The sequence below is a fragment of the Gouania willdenowi genome, chromosome 24, assembly GCF_900634775.1.
Source record: "Gouania willdenowi chromosome 24, fGouWil2.1, whole genome shotgun sequence".
Classification (NCBI taxonomy): Eukaryota; Metazoa; Chordata; class Actinopteri; order Blenniiformes; family Gobiesocidae; genus Gouania; species Gouania willdenowi.
Genome location: NC_041066.1, coordinates 24,100,467 through 24,114,117, shown reverse-complemented (window position 1 = coordinate 24,114,117; position 13,651 = coordinate 24,100,467). Strand labels below are relative to the sequence as shown.

The 13,651-nt window shown below is 38.0% G+C and overlaps 1 protein-coding gene across 5 annotated transcripts in view; it reads right to left on the bottom strand.

Moving 5' to 3' along the window:
* Positions 1-13,651, bottom strand: part of syne1a (spectrin repeat containing, nuclear envelope 1a) — a 214,427-nt gene that overhangs the window by 4,571 nt on the left and 196,205 nt on the right. For 4 of the 5 annotated variants that reach the window (XM_028439484.1, XM_028439487.1, XM_028439483.1 and 1 more), the window contains 14 exons: positions 11,280-11,467; positions 11,041-11,191; positions 8,762-8,944; positions 8,533-8,670; positions 8,044-8,235; positions 7,021-7,342; positions 5,905-5,973; positions 5,428-5,561; positions 4,468-4,594; positions 3,737-3,948; positions 2,896-3,102; positions 2,692-2,820; positions 1,549-1,797; positions 1,392-1,472 (listed from right to left, as the gene is read on the bottom strand). In XM_028439484.1, coding sequence (XP_028295285.1) covers positions 1,392-1,472; positions 1,549-1,797; positions 2,692-2,820; positions 2,896-3,102; positions 3,737-3,948; positions 4,468-4,594; positions 5,428-5,561; positions 5,905-5,973; positions 7,021-7,342; positions 8,044-8,235; positions 8,533-8,670; positions 8,762-8,944; positions 11,041-11,191; positions 11,280-11,467 — 2,382 coding nt within the window. The remainder of the gene's footprint in view (positions 1-1,391; positions 1,473-1,548; positions 1,798-2,691; positions 2,821-2,895; positions 3,103-3,736; positions 3,949-4,467; positions 4,595-5,427; positions 5,562-5,904; positions 5,974-7,020; positions 7,343-8,043; positions 8,236-8,532; positions 8,671-8,761; positions 8,945-11,040; positions 11,192-11,279; positions 11,468-13,651) is intronic. The other variant, XM_028439485.1, reaches the window with a different exon arrangement.

Below are 13,651 nucleotides of genomic sequence, written 5' to 3'. Positions count from 1 at the left end.
AATGATAAATGGACTTGACTTATATAGAGCTTTATCACCACTGAAACAGTCTCAAAGCGCTTTACATATCAGCTCATTCACCCAATCACACACCAGTGGGACAGGACTGCCATGCAAGGCACTAGTCGACCACTGGGAGCAACTTAGTGTGTTCGACACATTGTCAGGTACTGGGATCGAACCCCCAACCTCTCGATCAGAAGACGACCCTCTACCACCTGAGCCACGGTCGCCCATTGAAGGACTTCTATTGTCAGGGTTTGTGTGTCTTCACCTGTCCGTGATTCGCTCGCTAACTTCATCCACCAGAGCGTGTCAGCGCACTGTTTAAGGGAGAGTAAAGGTCCCTTAGGGAGCTCCTCTTCTCTGCTTCACTGTCAAGATGGCGGAACATAGGTTCTAAAACTGTAACGCAGTCCCATTTTTAAAAGGCAATAAAACGAATATATGATCCACAATAATGCATTTTATTAGACAAAGATCTACTAATAAGTACATTTCAAAGTTTTTAGGCCACATTTGTAAAAACAGTGGAGGATCCATTTAATGTTAGCGTGTCAATAAACCCAAAACATATACAGTTAATTAAAAACTGTCAAAGTTATTTCATTAATTACTTATTACTGACGACAAAAAAAAAAAGAAAAGCCAGGTTTTCTTGTGCTTTGCAGATTATTATGACAAAGGCAGCAAAACATCATAAAAGGAGGCGAGGAAGGCAACAACACATCTGATGTGTTAGAGCAGAATTTATTTAATTAATAATAAAAAAAATAAATAAGGAAAACTAAGTTTCTTTAAGCCACGTGTCAAACTCAAGGCCCGGGGGCCAATCCCGGCCCTTTAGATCATCCAATTTGGCCCGCAAAAAAATGCAACAATGACAGAAAAAACATGAATCATTGTATAAATGAAACTCAACAATATTTGCAGATGCTCACAGTTTTTCCCCGGTGCTTATATCACACGACTGCAGTAATTTTTAATGTGAAACAGTTGAAAAAACTCAAATTCTTACAAAATCCTTCAATTTTGCTCAAATTATGATAAAATATTTCACTTAATTAAATAAAAAAATTGGTCACAAATCTAGGAAATATAAAGTGTAGATCCTGTTGTAACTGATATCTGTCGCTTATTGTTTGGATATTGTCGGTTTCTTACATATTTTGTATTTTTTGTATATGTATGTAATGTATGCAAACTAGGGCAAAATAATGTTGAAAATAATTATCATTTTCATGGATAAAATCTGTGGCCCTGCTCTGTATTTGACCCCTGAACTAAAATGAGTTTGACACCCCTGATTAAGGCAAAAAAAAGCAGTTAGCAGCCTTGGGTGAGTGGTGTAGTTAGCGCCCCCTATGGGAGGTGGAGAGTAGTAATAATACCAGACGTGTGCAGCACTGAGCAGTCGCTTCAGCAACTGTTGAGCAGACTTGTGATTTCCTCACGGACGACTCTGAGCAATCCTGCAAACACGCGACAACACCAGTCATTATGATCCCGCCTCTTCTCTGCTCCCGTCCAATAAGATCCAGTTCTCACCTGCTGTGCGTTTTTGGCCCCCAGGCGCTGGTCCAGGGCCTCCAGGTCTGAGCTGACCTGCCTCTGCAGCAGCCTCAGCCTGTTCCAGATCACATGGACCTTCTCCTGCGCCTCCACACACTCGCTGTCCTTCGTGCTGATTGGCTGATGCGGAGGCGTCAGAGCTTTGGGGTCGACCAATAGCTGAGCAGAAAGATCCTGCAAAGACGACACTTTCTTCTGAGAGTCCGACAGCTCGCATTTGATTTGCTGCAAGAAAACAACACGTTTTTACTCTGCGGCCTCCACTGTAAATATTCTCTTATTGACATTATCAGAAAAGTCTCTTGCATTGCATTGTGGGATGGACAGTCCTGTAAACGGATGCATAGAAGTGTGTTTGTGTAATTTTCTATTTATTTTGTGTGTTTTGGGAGTAATTTTGTTCATTGTTGTTGTGATTTTGTATATTTTTTTGCTCATATTGTGTATTTTCTGTTTGTTTTGTGATTTTAAGGAGTCATTTTATGTATTTTTCAGTTTATTTTGTGTGTTTTGGGAGTAATTTTGTTTATTTTTGTTGTGATTTTGGATATTTCTTGCTCATTTTGTGTATTCTTTAGTGGATATGTGTTTTTTTTGGCTAATTTTGTGTATTTTTCTGTTTGTTTTGTGTGTTTTTGGAGTAGTTTAGTGTATTTTTGTTGTCATTTGGTATATTTTTTGCTAATTTTGTGTATCTTCTGGTTGTTTTGTGCACATTTTGTTTAATTTTCTGTTTGATTTGTGTTTTTCAGGAGTCATTTTGTGTACTTTTTGCTCATTTTGTGTATTTTCTGTTTGTTTTGTGTGTTTTGGGGGTAATTAAGTGTATTTTTTTGTCATTTTGTTTATTGTTTGCTCATCTTGTGTGTTTTCTGGTGGTTTTGGGCTCATTCTGTGTTGGTTGTTTTGTATTTTTCTTTGCTTATTTTGTGTATTTTTGTTGTCATTTTGCCTATTCATTTCCTCATTCGTGTGATTTTTGTGTTTGTTGCTAATTTTGTGCATTTTTCTGGTTGTTTTGTGTGCGTTTTATTGATCTAACCAGATTTTTTTTCGGAATTCTAATAAAGGAATTCTGATTTAAGATGAAAGTTTGTTGTCTCATTTTCGTGTATGTACCATTAATGTTTTGTGACGATCTTGAAGCGTTGCCAGATCTGCTCTCTGAGGGACGGGCACGGCTTCGTTTCTCCTGCGGTCGATGTTTTCCAGCCACAGCAACAAACCGTGGCTCATTTCATGGAACTCCTGTAGAAAAGTCCCATCAGCGCCGTTAGTGGTAACTGTTAAAATAAATAAACGTACAGTATGTGCTTCCATTACCTGGCACTGCATCAGCGCCCTCTGCAGCTCCTCTCTCCAGCCCTCCAGTGAGAGTCCCAGTCCATCCCAGCGTGAGTTCATCTCCTGAAGCCCCGCCCTCAGCTGCCACGCCTCCTCAGAGTCGGGCTCTGATTGGAGGAAGTCAGCGCTGCTCAGGTTGATGGACAGAACCTCAGATTTATGAATTTCCATCCCCTTCTGCAGATCCTGAAACACAAGAACAAAAAGTGATGAGACCGTCTGCACGTGTCAGCAATTCAGCGATGACTGGACTGTTTGATTCCACAGATACACCAATGATCATAATTCATAATGTTATTTTAACAAAGGGACGGACAACCTTTATCATCTAGGTTTGTCTGATCTGACATTATCAAAATTAATGTCAGCATTTAGAATAATGATCAATCACAGCTTCAATATAAGAAAAAACAAAGGGTTTTGTCTTTTTAGGTTGTTTTTTCAGCTTATTTTGTGTATTTTACTGATTTATTTTGTGTGTTTTTTTTGCTAATGAGTTTCATTTTGGGTTTGTTTTGTGTACTTTAGGAATAATGTTGTACATTTCCAGCTCATTTTGTGTATTTTGTTGTGTTTTTTTGCTCATTTTGTGTTTTTCCTGATTATTTTGTGTGTTTTGTTGTAATTTTCAATTTTTTTTTGCTAAGTTTGTGTATTTATGTGTTTGGGGGTAATATATTGTATTTCTGTTGTCCTTTCATACATTTATTGCTCATTTTGTGTATTTTTATTGTCATTTTATCTTTGAGGGCCAAACAGAACTCAACCCAAGTTTTTCTGTGTTTAACAAATACAAAACAACACAGAGTGACGTAGAAACCTTGAGCTTCTTGATTCTCTGCTGGATGGTGTGTATGTCCGCGCTGACTTTCAGCCCACGGAGCTGACTCAGCTCGACCTCTGACTGACCCAGCCACGCCCCCATGGTCCCCAGGTCTGACATCAGCTGCTGCCATTGCTGCAGGTTCTGTTTGTGTCGATGCTTTTCACTCAGTGACTGAGCCTGGATCAGTTCCCAGCGCTTGATCACGCCTGGAGGGGCAAAAACGACCACAGCAGTGAGAGGTAGTAGTGTGTGTGTGTGTGTGTGTGTGCAAAAATCACAGACAGCTACAAAAATACACAAAATGAACGTAAAATACACAAAATCCCGTGCAAAACATAGACGACTGACGGAATACACAAAAAAACACCTAATAACTTAATAAAAACAGAAAGCAACAAACACAAAATGAGAGACGAACGACAAATGAAAGACATGAAATGACAACAAAAATACAGAAAAATATTCAAAATGACAACTGAAATGCACCAAACTATTCGCAAAACACAGACGACTGCAAGAATACACAAAATGACTCTTAAATCACACTAAACGATGACAAAAACAAGCCCAATGATGCCATTAAAACAGAAAACAAAAACTGACGTACAAATTGAGAGAAAAATACACAAAATGTCAGAAAAATATACAAAATAACAAAAAATCTGCAAATGTGTGCACACCATTTTGATTTGTCTGTTGTGTGTGTGTGTGTGTGTGTGTGTAACCTGAGTTCTGAGGGTCTGTAGTGGTGGGATCAGTCAGTCCCTGCAGCTCGTCCTCCTCTTCCGTCAGCTCCCCTTCGGCTCTTTTCACTGCATCGATGCTTCCTCTGCATTCTCCCATCAGACGCATCTGTACAGTCACACATTATTATTGAACTAATTGTTCCAATATTGACCCATTGAACTAAGGGTGTGTGACCTGACGATATTAGATCGTTAATGAGAGACATTTGAGGAAACGGCGCATGTGTTTCTCTTCTGTAACTAACGGCAGTTTTACACACTTCTTAAAGGGACAACATCCTGAATGTGGTTTAGGAACACGAAAGAATGTAATCACACTTTTTAGCCTTAAGGAAAAAGTGGCACAAAATGTTGATATTGTGCAGCTAGTGGTTAATTAAATGGTCTTTGTTGCATTTTTCTCCACTGACTTTGACCCATTATTGTTTTTCTTGTAAAACACTCTTACTTTAAAAAAAGTAAAAAATAAATTGGATTTAAGTCACCTATTGACATTTTGAGGAAAAATATATAGATATGAATATTGGTCCATATCACCCAGGCCTAATGTAATCAAAGCAGGAACGTTTTATCTTGTAAAGGATGATTGTCTAAACTGTGTGAAATGAGGGGTTCATAAGAATGATTTTATTAACACAAGTGTGTTACCTCAGTGTTGTTACATCATTATTGTTAAACAAAGTTAAAAAAAAAAATTGTGTGAACATGAAGTTTTGCATGTCATCCTTTTCAGATGAATAAATAAATGTGGTTATCACAGATTCATAGAACAATGGACCATCATTTTACTGACTTTATGGATGGACCCCAAAAATCTCTCCCCTTTATTCCCCCTTATAGATGGTCCTGTCTCCACATGACTGTTCTTCAGTGTTCATGGTCAGCAACAGTGGGGGTCCCCACTCTCTGGGACCTTTATTTTGGGGGTCGCAGACTTACGTAGCCCATGTACGTGGAGTCCCTGTCGGGGCTGGAGCGGTTGGTTGACCCCTCTCTTTGCTGCATGTGATGTCTCCCTGCATCTAAAGCCTGATCCAACTGCCTCAGACTGACCTCCAGCTGATCAGGTTCACCTGCACAGAAACACCCACACACTGCTTCACGTGCACACTGCTTCACATGCACATTGCTTTACGTGCACGCTCCTCACATCTGGTTGTGGAATGGATTACAGTTTACATGCGTATTAGTCTAAAATACAACCTAAAAATAATAATAATGTCATCATCGCACAAATGAGAACACAAACTGGAGTTCATACATTATTAGTATTTAGAATGAAATGAATGAACAATAAAATAAAGAAAATGACACTGAATGAAGCACCTCTGCATGCATTGGTTTTATTTAAAGTCCGACTTATCTAAATAAAGTTGGTTTAGTGGATGACATGCTTTAACTGGTGCTGTTTCATACCAGAGGAGGCTTTCAAAGTGCTCTCAGTCAGTTTTATATAGGCCTCTGGGCTCTCTGGGATTACTACATCTGGGAAGAAACACATACAACATACACGACTTTTTAATGAGATTAAATCAATACACAACCCATGTACTTCATATTAAAACCTTGTTACAGAATCGTGTCAGAAATATCTTTGGAGTTTTCTTTAGCCTTGAACACACATAACATCCCTTCTTGATATGTGGGCGTGGCCTTTTTGGAAGGCAAACAGTGTTCATATATCATATCGTGGTCATGTCAGGGTTAATATTTTTATTTCTGCTCCCTTAGAGAGTCTAAAGGGTGAAATAACATTTTAATCTGAGGTTTTAGCTCTTGGTGAAGTTGGACATTATTTCTAAGAAGAATAGGAATGTTACGGGAGGCGGACTTTGACGTTGCACGTACCAGGAAAAGGGTAAGGTTACGCTAAGGAGTGTTTTTTAGTAAAAACAGTTCTGGTATTTTATTTGCAATTCCACAAACCAAACGTTAAGGTTTTCTTTCATCAAAGGACATCAAAGGACACATCAAAGTGACCAGCAGACGCTTTGATTTTTGACGATAGTTGTAAAATGTCAAGAGATCAAATAACATAATAATAAAAGAAAACCTTAACATAGTATTAAAAAAAGATCAAAGGACACATCAAAGCGATCAGAAGACCTCTGAGGAAGACTGGCAGTTGACAATTGAAACATGTCAGGAGATCAAAATAAATTTCCTGAATGAAAAATACAAAACATCAAAGGACACATCAAAGCGATCAGCAGATGCCTCTGAGGAAGACTGGCAGTTGACAGTCGAAAAACATGTCAGGATATCAAAGTAAATTTCCTGAAAAAAGTTGTTTGAATAAAAGAACGCCTTAATATAGTATTAAAAAACATCAAAGGACACATCAAACATCAGATGCCTCCGAGGAAGACTGGCAGTTGACAGTTGAAAAAAAGTTGTTGGAATTAAAGAAGACGAGAAAATTAACTTGCCGGAATTATATGGTTCTAAAAACTTCAGCTTCGGTTTTCTTTCATCCTGATGTTTGGAAATAATTTGTTATTGAAAAATTTCACGCATCTCAGTTGGTCGTACCTGAAAGTACTGCAGTCGCCGTCCTCAGATACTCATCCTCCTCCTCCTGTCGACCTCGGCTTCTCTCGGCGTGGCCCCGCCCTCCGGGGCTTTCCAAACCTCGGCTCAGGTCGTAATCGTGGTCCCACTCCAGAGGAATGGAGTCCAAACTGGCCGGCGTGTCCCGTCCCGAGCGCTCGCCGCGTAGCAGCGCCGCCGTGGCCGAGGTTTGACGACTCGTGGGCAGTGGCGAGGACGAGTCGCCCCACTGCAGCTCAGACAGATCTCCACCTTCCTCCATGTCCAGCTCTCTGTCCGAACCATCCAACTCATCGTCAGCCAGCTGGAGACACCAGAGGGAAGGAATGAGAAGAGAACCAATGGTTGATCAACAGGTGGCAAAAATGGTCCAAAAGTGGCAAAAAACATGGCAAGAAAAGAGAGAGCAGTCAATAATGGCCAAAAAATGGGCAAATAAAGATGAAGCAGGTGGTATGTAATTTCAAACGGGAGCTTTAATGAGCAAAATGTGGCAAACAATAGTGAAAAGGGCAAAAAAGTGGAACAACAAAAGGGAAAATGTAGGAAAAAAAAGAAACAAGTGGTATTAATTGGGCAAAAGGTAGCTTATTTGGATAAAAAGTGGCGAAAAAATTTTAAGAAAGGACAAAATTGGATAAAAGTGTCAAAAAGAACTTGCAAAATTGGACAAAAAATAGGAAAAATTTGATATTTATTGACAAAAGGAGCCAAGGTCTGAAAAAACTGTCAGAACTTTTTGAAAAGGGGCAAAAATGGCCAAAGGAAAAGTTAAAAAGAGGTTCAAAAGTTTCCCCTTTTAAGGTTTTTTTGGGGAAATAATAATCAAATGAAGACATAAAGAGCCACATGTTGAGAATCACTGACTTAATAACAGCTTCTACTGTACATGGTGTCTCTATAATGTAGATATCTGGATAGAAAATATCAGTAATTTCTATTCAGAAATTATCCAATTTCTAACATTGGCTGTATTTTGGTCCCAGGACCTGTAAGTTTACTCACAGGCAGCCGCGTGAGCTTCTTGAAGTATCTCTCCACGCATCCAAACACTTCCTGACAGAATCTCTGAAGCTCCTCCAGCTCCTCCTCGATGACGGCCGCGTCCAGAGGTTCACTTTTCTCAATCAGAGCCTCTCCCTGTCTGAACACCAGCTCTATCTTTGACGTGTTGAGGTAAATCTCCTGCTGGAAGGCCTGCACGTGCATGTGCACGTGCACAAAAATTAAAGACACAACAGAGTCAAACACTCAATGAAACTTGTCACCTAAATGTTACAAAGATATTAAGGAAAAGTTTTCTTCCAGATCTCATTTAATTGTGAGTCAAGTATCACGACGGTTGGTGCTACCAAATCATTGGCACATACCATTATATAAAGGCAGTAGCTACTGTATCTGTACGGTTGCCGTATCAATATACCGACATTCTATCCGTATGCAGCCAGTTTAGGTTACATGACTAACCCTAACCCTTCATCGTCATGTTCATACCTTGAGCTGCTTTATTTTGGCCTGAACGTCACACTCCGAGAAGTGCTCGATGTTGGTGAGCTGCAGATCCATCTCCGTTAACCACACCACGATGCCGTCACGAGTGCTCTCAAACTCCTCCCTCTGGCTGATGAAATGCTGCAAACAACAAACAAACAAAAACACACTGAACTGAGCCTTCGTTTGTCCTTCATGATCAGAGTGAACGACACGTCTGAATATTAATCACCTTGAGTCTGCGGAGGATGGAGGCCACTCTTTTCTGTAGGTTATCCCACCGTCTGTTCCCATCATGCACCATTTCTTTGAGGCGACAGGAGGAGTCTGTGCGGTTTTCCCGCGCGAGGCGTCGGTACTGCTTGTTGATCAGCTCCAGCTGTGTCAGACACTCCTGCACCTGACGCTGGAAGGCCTGTGAGCAACAAACAGCAGAGGTTTATTACTGCAGACGTGAGCAACATGCACCACCATCTATTTATGTGCAACAACACACAAAATGACTCCAAAAACACAGTATGTGACAAAATACACACCCAAAAACACAAAATGACTCATTATGCACAAAATGACAATATAAACACACAAAACTGCTCCAAAACCCTACAATATTACAGGAAAATACACAAAATGACTAAAAAACACAACAAATAACTAAGATACGTATATGTATAAAAAAACAACGAAAATACAAAAATTACTCATTACACACAAATGCACAAAATGACTCAAAAAACACACAAAAATACACCAAACACATGGAATAAAACAGAAAAATCCACAAAATGAAAACCAAAATACGAAAAACAACACCAAAAACACACAAAATTACTCGTAAAACAAACAATATTACAGGAAAATCTTCAAAATCACAATAAACTACAAAAACACAAGAAACAAAACAAATATTAAAAACTATTGTAAAATACAGGAATTTACTCATTACACACAAATGCACTAAATGACTCCAAAAACACACAAAATGCATCCGAAAACAAAATGAAAAAAAAAAAAATACATAAAAACAACAACAAAAACACACAGAATGACACCCAAAACACACAAATTGACTAGAAAAACACAACAAATAACACAAACATAAAAACTACAATGAAAATACAAATGATTACGCATTACACACAAAATGACTCCATAAATGTAAATGAAAACCCACAGAAAATGCGAGAAAGATGTAAAAAATGACAACAAAAACAAAAAGTTATTAAAAAAGTACAAAAACCGACACAAACATAGACAACAAAAATACACAAAACAACAATAAAAATACACAAAAAAAAAATCTCTTTTTAGTTGAACATTTAGAATCAATTCTTTAAAAAACAAAGCACTTTGTTATATTTCTAATAAAAGACAACTAGTATTCTGCATTCATTTGATTAAACTGGAAACATATTCTCAGCTCTGGCTCTGCAGACAGACAGACGGCCACGCAGCAGGAATGTGCACGTGCACGTGCACAGTGATTGACTGCATCAGCTGAGCTGCAGTGTGAACGAGTTTAAGCAACATGACACTGTGTGTGTGTGTGTGTGTGTGTGTGATGGCTTTAACATTTGCACTGACTCTCTGGATCTAAAGAGAAACTAAATCCGACCTTCCTCTAATAATAATAATAATAATAATAATAATAATAATGATAATAATGCATTGGATTTTATATAGTGCTTTATCATAGACACTCAAAGCGCTTTACAGAATAAAGTGCTTTGAGATTAATATTACCAAAAAACAATGTCTTTAAGGGCAGTTACTATTACATTTTTACATTTTCACTCATATTTATCTGGAATTTTGTGTATTTCTGTTGTCATTTTTTTTCAGTTTTCTTTCATTTTGTTTGTGTTTGTTGTTGTTTTGTGTTATTGAGGAGGCATTTATTGGGTGTTTACTGTCGTTTTGTGTATTTTGTGAGTAATTTTGTATATTTTGTCATATTGTGTTTTTGTATACCTCTCTTTCATTATGTGTATTTTTGTTGGCATGATGTGTTTCATGTGAATTTTCTGTGTGTTTTGCTGTCATTTTGTGTATTTTAGTGTCATTTTGCACAATTTTATTGCCGCTATGTATATTTTTCTGTATTTATGGTGCCATTTTCATAACTTTTCTCTCATTTTGTGTGTTTGTTGTTGTTTTGTGTTATTATGGAGTCCTTTATTGGATTTTTGCTGTCGTTTTGTGTGTTTTTGTAGCTGTCTTGTGTGTATTTTGTGAGTAATTTTGTATACTTTTATTGTCATATTGAGTGTTCGTATACTTCTCTTTCATTATGTGTTTTTTGTTGGCATGATGTGTTTTATGTGGATTATGTGTGTTTTGCTGTCATTTTGTGTATTTTAGTGTGATCTTTGCATAATTTTATTGCAGCTTTGTATATTATGTCATGTTCTATTTGCTGTTTTTAATATTTTTCTCTCATTTCGTGTATGGGTTTACATTAAATTTAAACACTAAATAATTGACTAAAATGTGAAGAGTTGGACGACGTACCTCAAACTTTTTATGCTCCTCTTTAGCGACCGTGTAGAGAACCCCGGAGGAGTTGGGCATGGCGGCTGTTTTCTCGGAGCTCTTCAGCCATTCTTCAAACCTGAAGTAATCGTCCAAGAACTTCTGCCACAGCCTCCACGTCTCCTCAATCCTGCAGAAGAAGAAGAAGGAGAAACGCTACACTAGAGTCTATAAACGAGCAGCAGAAGTGCATGTGCATCGTGTGACGAGACACTGACTTGAGTCTCCGTTCCATGGACATGGCACAGATGTTCCTCCAGCGTCGGTCCAGCCCTCTGGTGGCCTGTTGGATGGAGTCACATTCTGTTTCTGTGGAGCAGGCGTCGCAGTCGTGCAGCAGGACTTCACACAGGTTCAAAACGGACGCCACCCCCGTGCTGTGCTTCTCTATGTCCCGCTGAAGCTCCTGTGGAAAACGTTCAGGGGACAAACAACGTTAGGGATGGATAGGTACCGGATTCTACAGTTTTTAATTCAAATTACAGTTTCAATTACAATTCAATTACGATTAGAGTGAACAGCATTATTTCCAATTCTTTTTTTCTCCTCAGAAAGTCAATTACAATTACATTCTCAATTGCTGAGCCTGAAATAAATAACCTAATAAAAGTTAACCTTCCCCTTGTGTTAGCTTTCTGTTAGCATCTCTAATGCTAACGGGTCCTAAATCAGCTGTAAAATACACTAAAAACTAATATCTATCATCTCATGTATTTCCCATCTATTGATGACCTTTTTAGGCTTCATAATCAATGATAATATAGGTGTTAATATATATAGTGTTGGCGTCTGAGCCTGAGGCTGTTTTTAATGGTAAAATGTAGGAAAACTTGATGTGAAACATATTTTAATAATTATTAACTACATATGTGTACAACTGTATATAGAACTGTAACATGGTTCAACAGTTTAGTGTTAAATTATAATTGACAATTTTTATAGAAGTTTCATGACAATTACAAATACAAAGTCAATTATTTGAACTTAATTACTATTTTATTATGATTGTTTAATTACAAAGATTGTTTAAATTACAATTATAATTAAACCATCATTGTAATTAATCATCAATTACACAATTACATTTACAATTGACCCCAACCTACCAGTTCAGGTAAAATCAAACAATTCGGGCACTTTCAATAGCACTGAACAAATAATTTTTTATTATTTATCATTTATTACCACATTATTATTTGTTGTCATTTTGTGCATTTTTTAAATGTTGTTTTGGGTATATTTTATGTAATTTTGTGTTTTTCAGAGTGATTTTTCTCATTTTTTTCTCATTGTGTGTGGTTTTTGCTGTCGTCTTTGTGTGTGTTTGGAGTCATTTTGCATATTTCTATGGCCGCTTTGCATATTTTTCTGTCATTTGTTGTCATTTTCTATATTTTTCTCCTATTTTGTGTGTGTTTCTGTTGTGTTTTGGTTTTATGGAGTCATTCAGTGAGTTTCTGCTGTCGTTTTGTGTGATTTTAGAGTCATATTGTGTATTTCCGTAGACGACTCGTCTGTATTTTGAGTGAGTTGACGTGTTCTTTCTGCTCCAACTACCAAGTAAAATTCCTTGTACTGTTTTTTAAACTGTACCGGGCAAATTTTTAGAGTCAATTTATTATAATATTATTTATCACCACACAAAAGTACCGAAAACTGGTACCGTTGAGTACCGATACAGGTACAGAGTATGGGTTTAAACGTGTACTCATCTCTATACAAAGTTCCACTGTGAGGAGGAAGGAGGTCAGATTTAGAATCCTGGCATCAGGAAGTGTGTTGATATCAACCCTGGACGAGCTTTAAAATATGAGTCACGCCTTCCTGTCCTCATGTGCCTCAGTGTCACTAATATCAAATGTTCCTGTGATAATTCGGTTCTACACGTTCCAATGTCCAAAAGTGTAAAAAATAAATAAACTCCAGATGAAAACGTGTGTGTGTCTTCAAGGTTCAATAGTGACTTGTAAACCGTGGTCTTTAATGTTTAGCGTGTGTGTGTAGGCTCCATGCTTTGTATGTGTGCCTGTTTGTTCCTGTGAGTCAGCGTGCAGGGATTAGGAAACCCAGCCACGTGAGTTAATAAGCCAATCACGACACGATTAAGTTTGGCGATGCCGACAACAGTGGTATTCACTTTTAACATGGTTAGCATTGTTAGCGTGGTTAGCATGGTTAGAGTGGTTAGCGTGTTTAGCTTGGTTAGCGTGGTTAGCATGGTTAGCATGGTTAGCAGTGAGATGCAGCCGGAGCACCACATTCTTTTGGTGTGGGAACATTTGACTTTAACAGTGGTATTTACTTTTAGCATGGTTAGCGTGGTTAGCATGGTTAGCGTGGTTAGCAGTGAGGTGCAGCCAGAACACCACGTACAGTCTTGCGATGTGGGAACATTTTACTTTAAAATGAAAAGAAAACTGAAATAAAAAATGATCTGTTTACATTGCAGCTGTTTTCAGTGCTTACAGATGTGAGCCTTCGTCACCTTATAAATACGCTGGATCCACGTTACAAAATAAATGGCCAGTTTACGTTTATTATGAATGGACAGTAATGTATTTATTTATTTTATTTTTAAATGAATATTTAC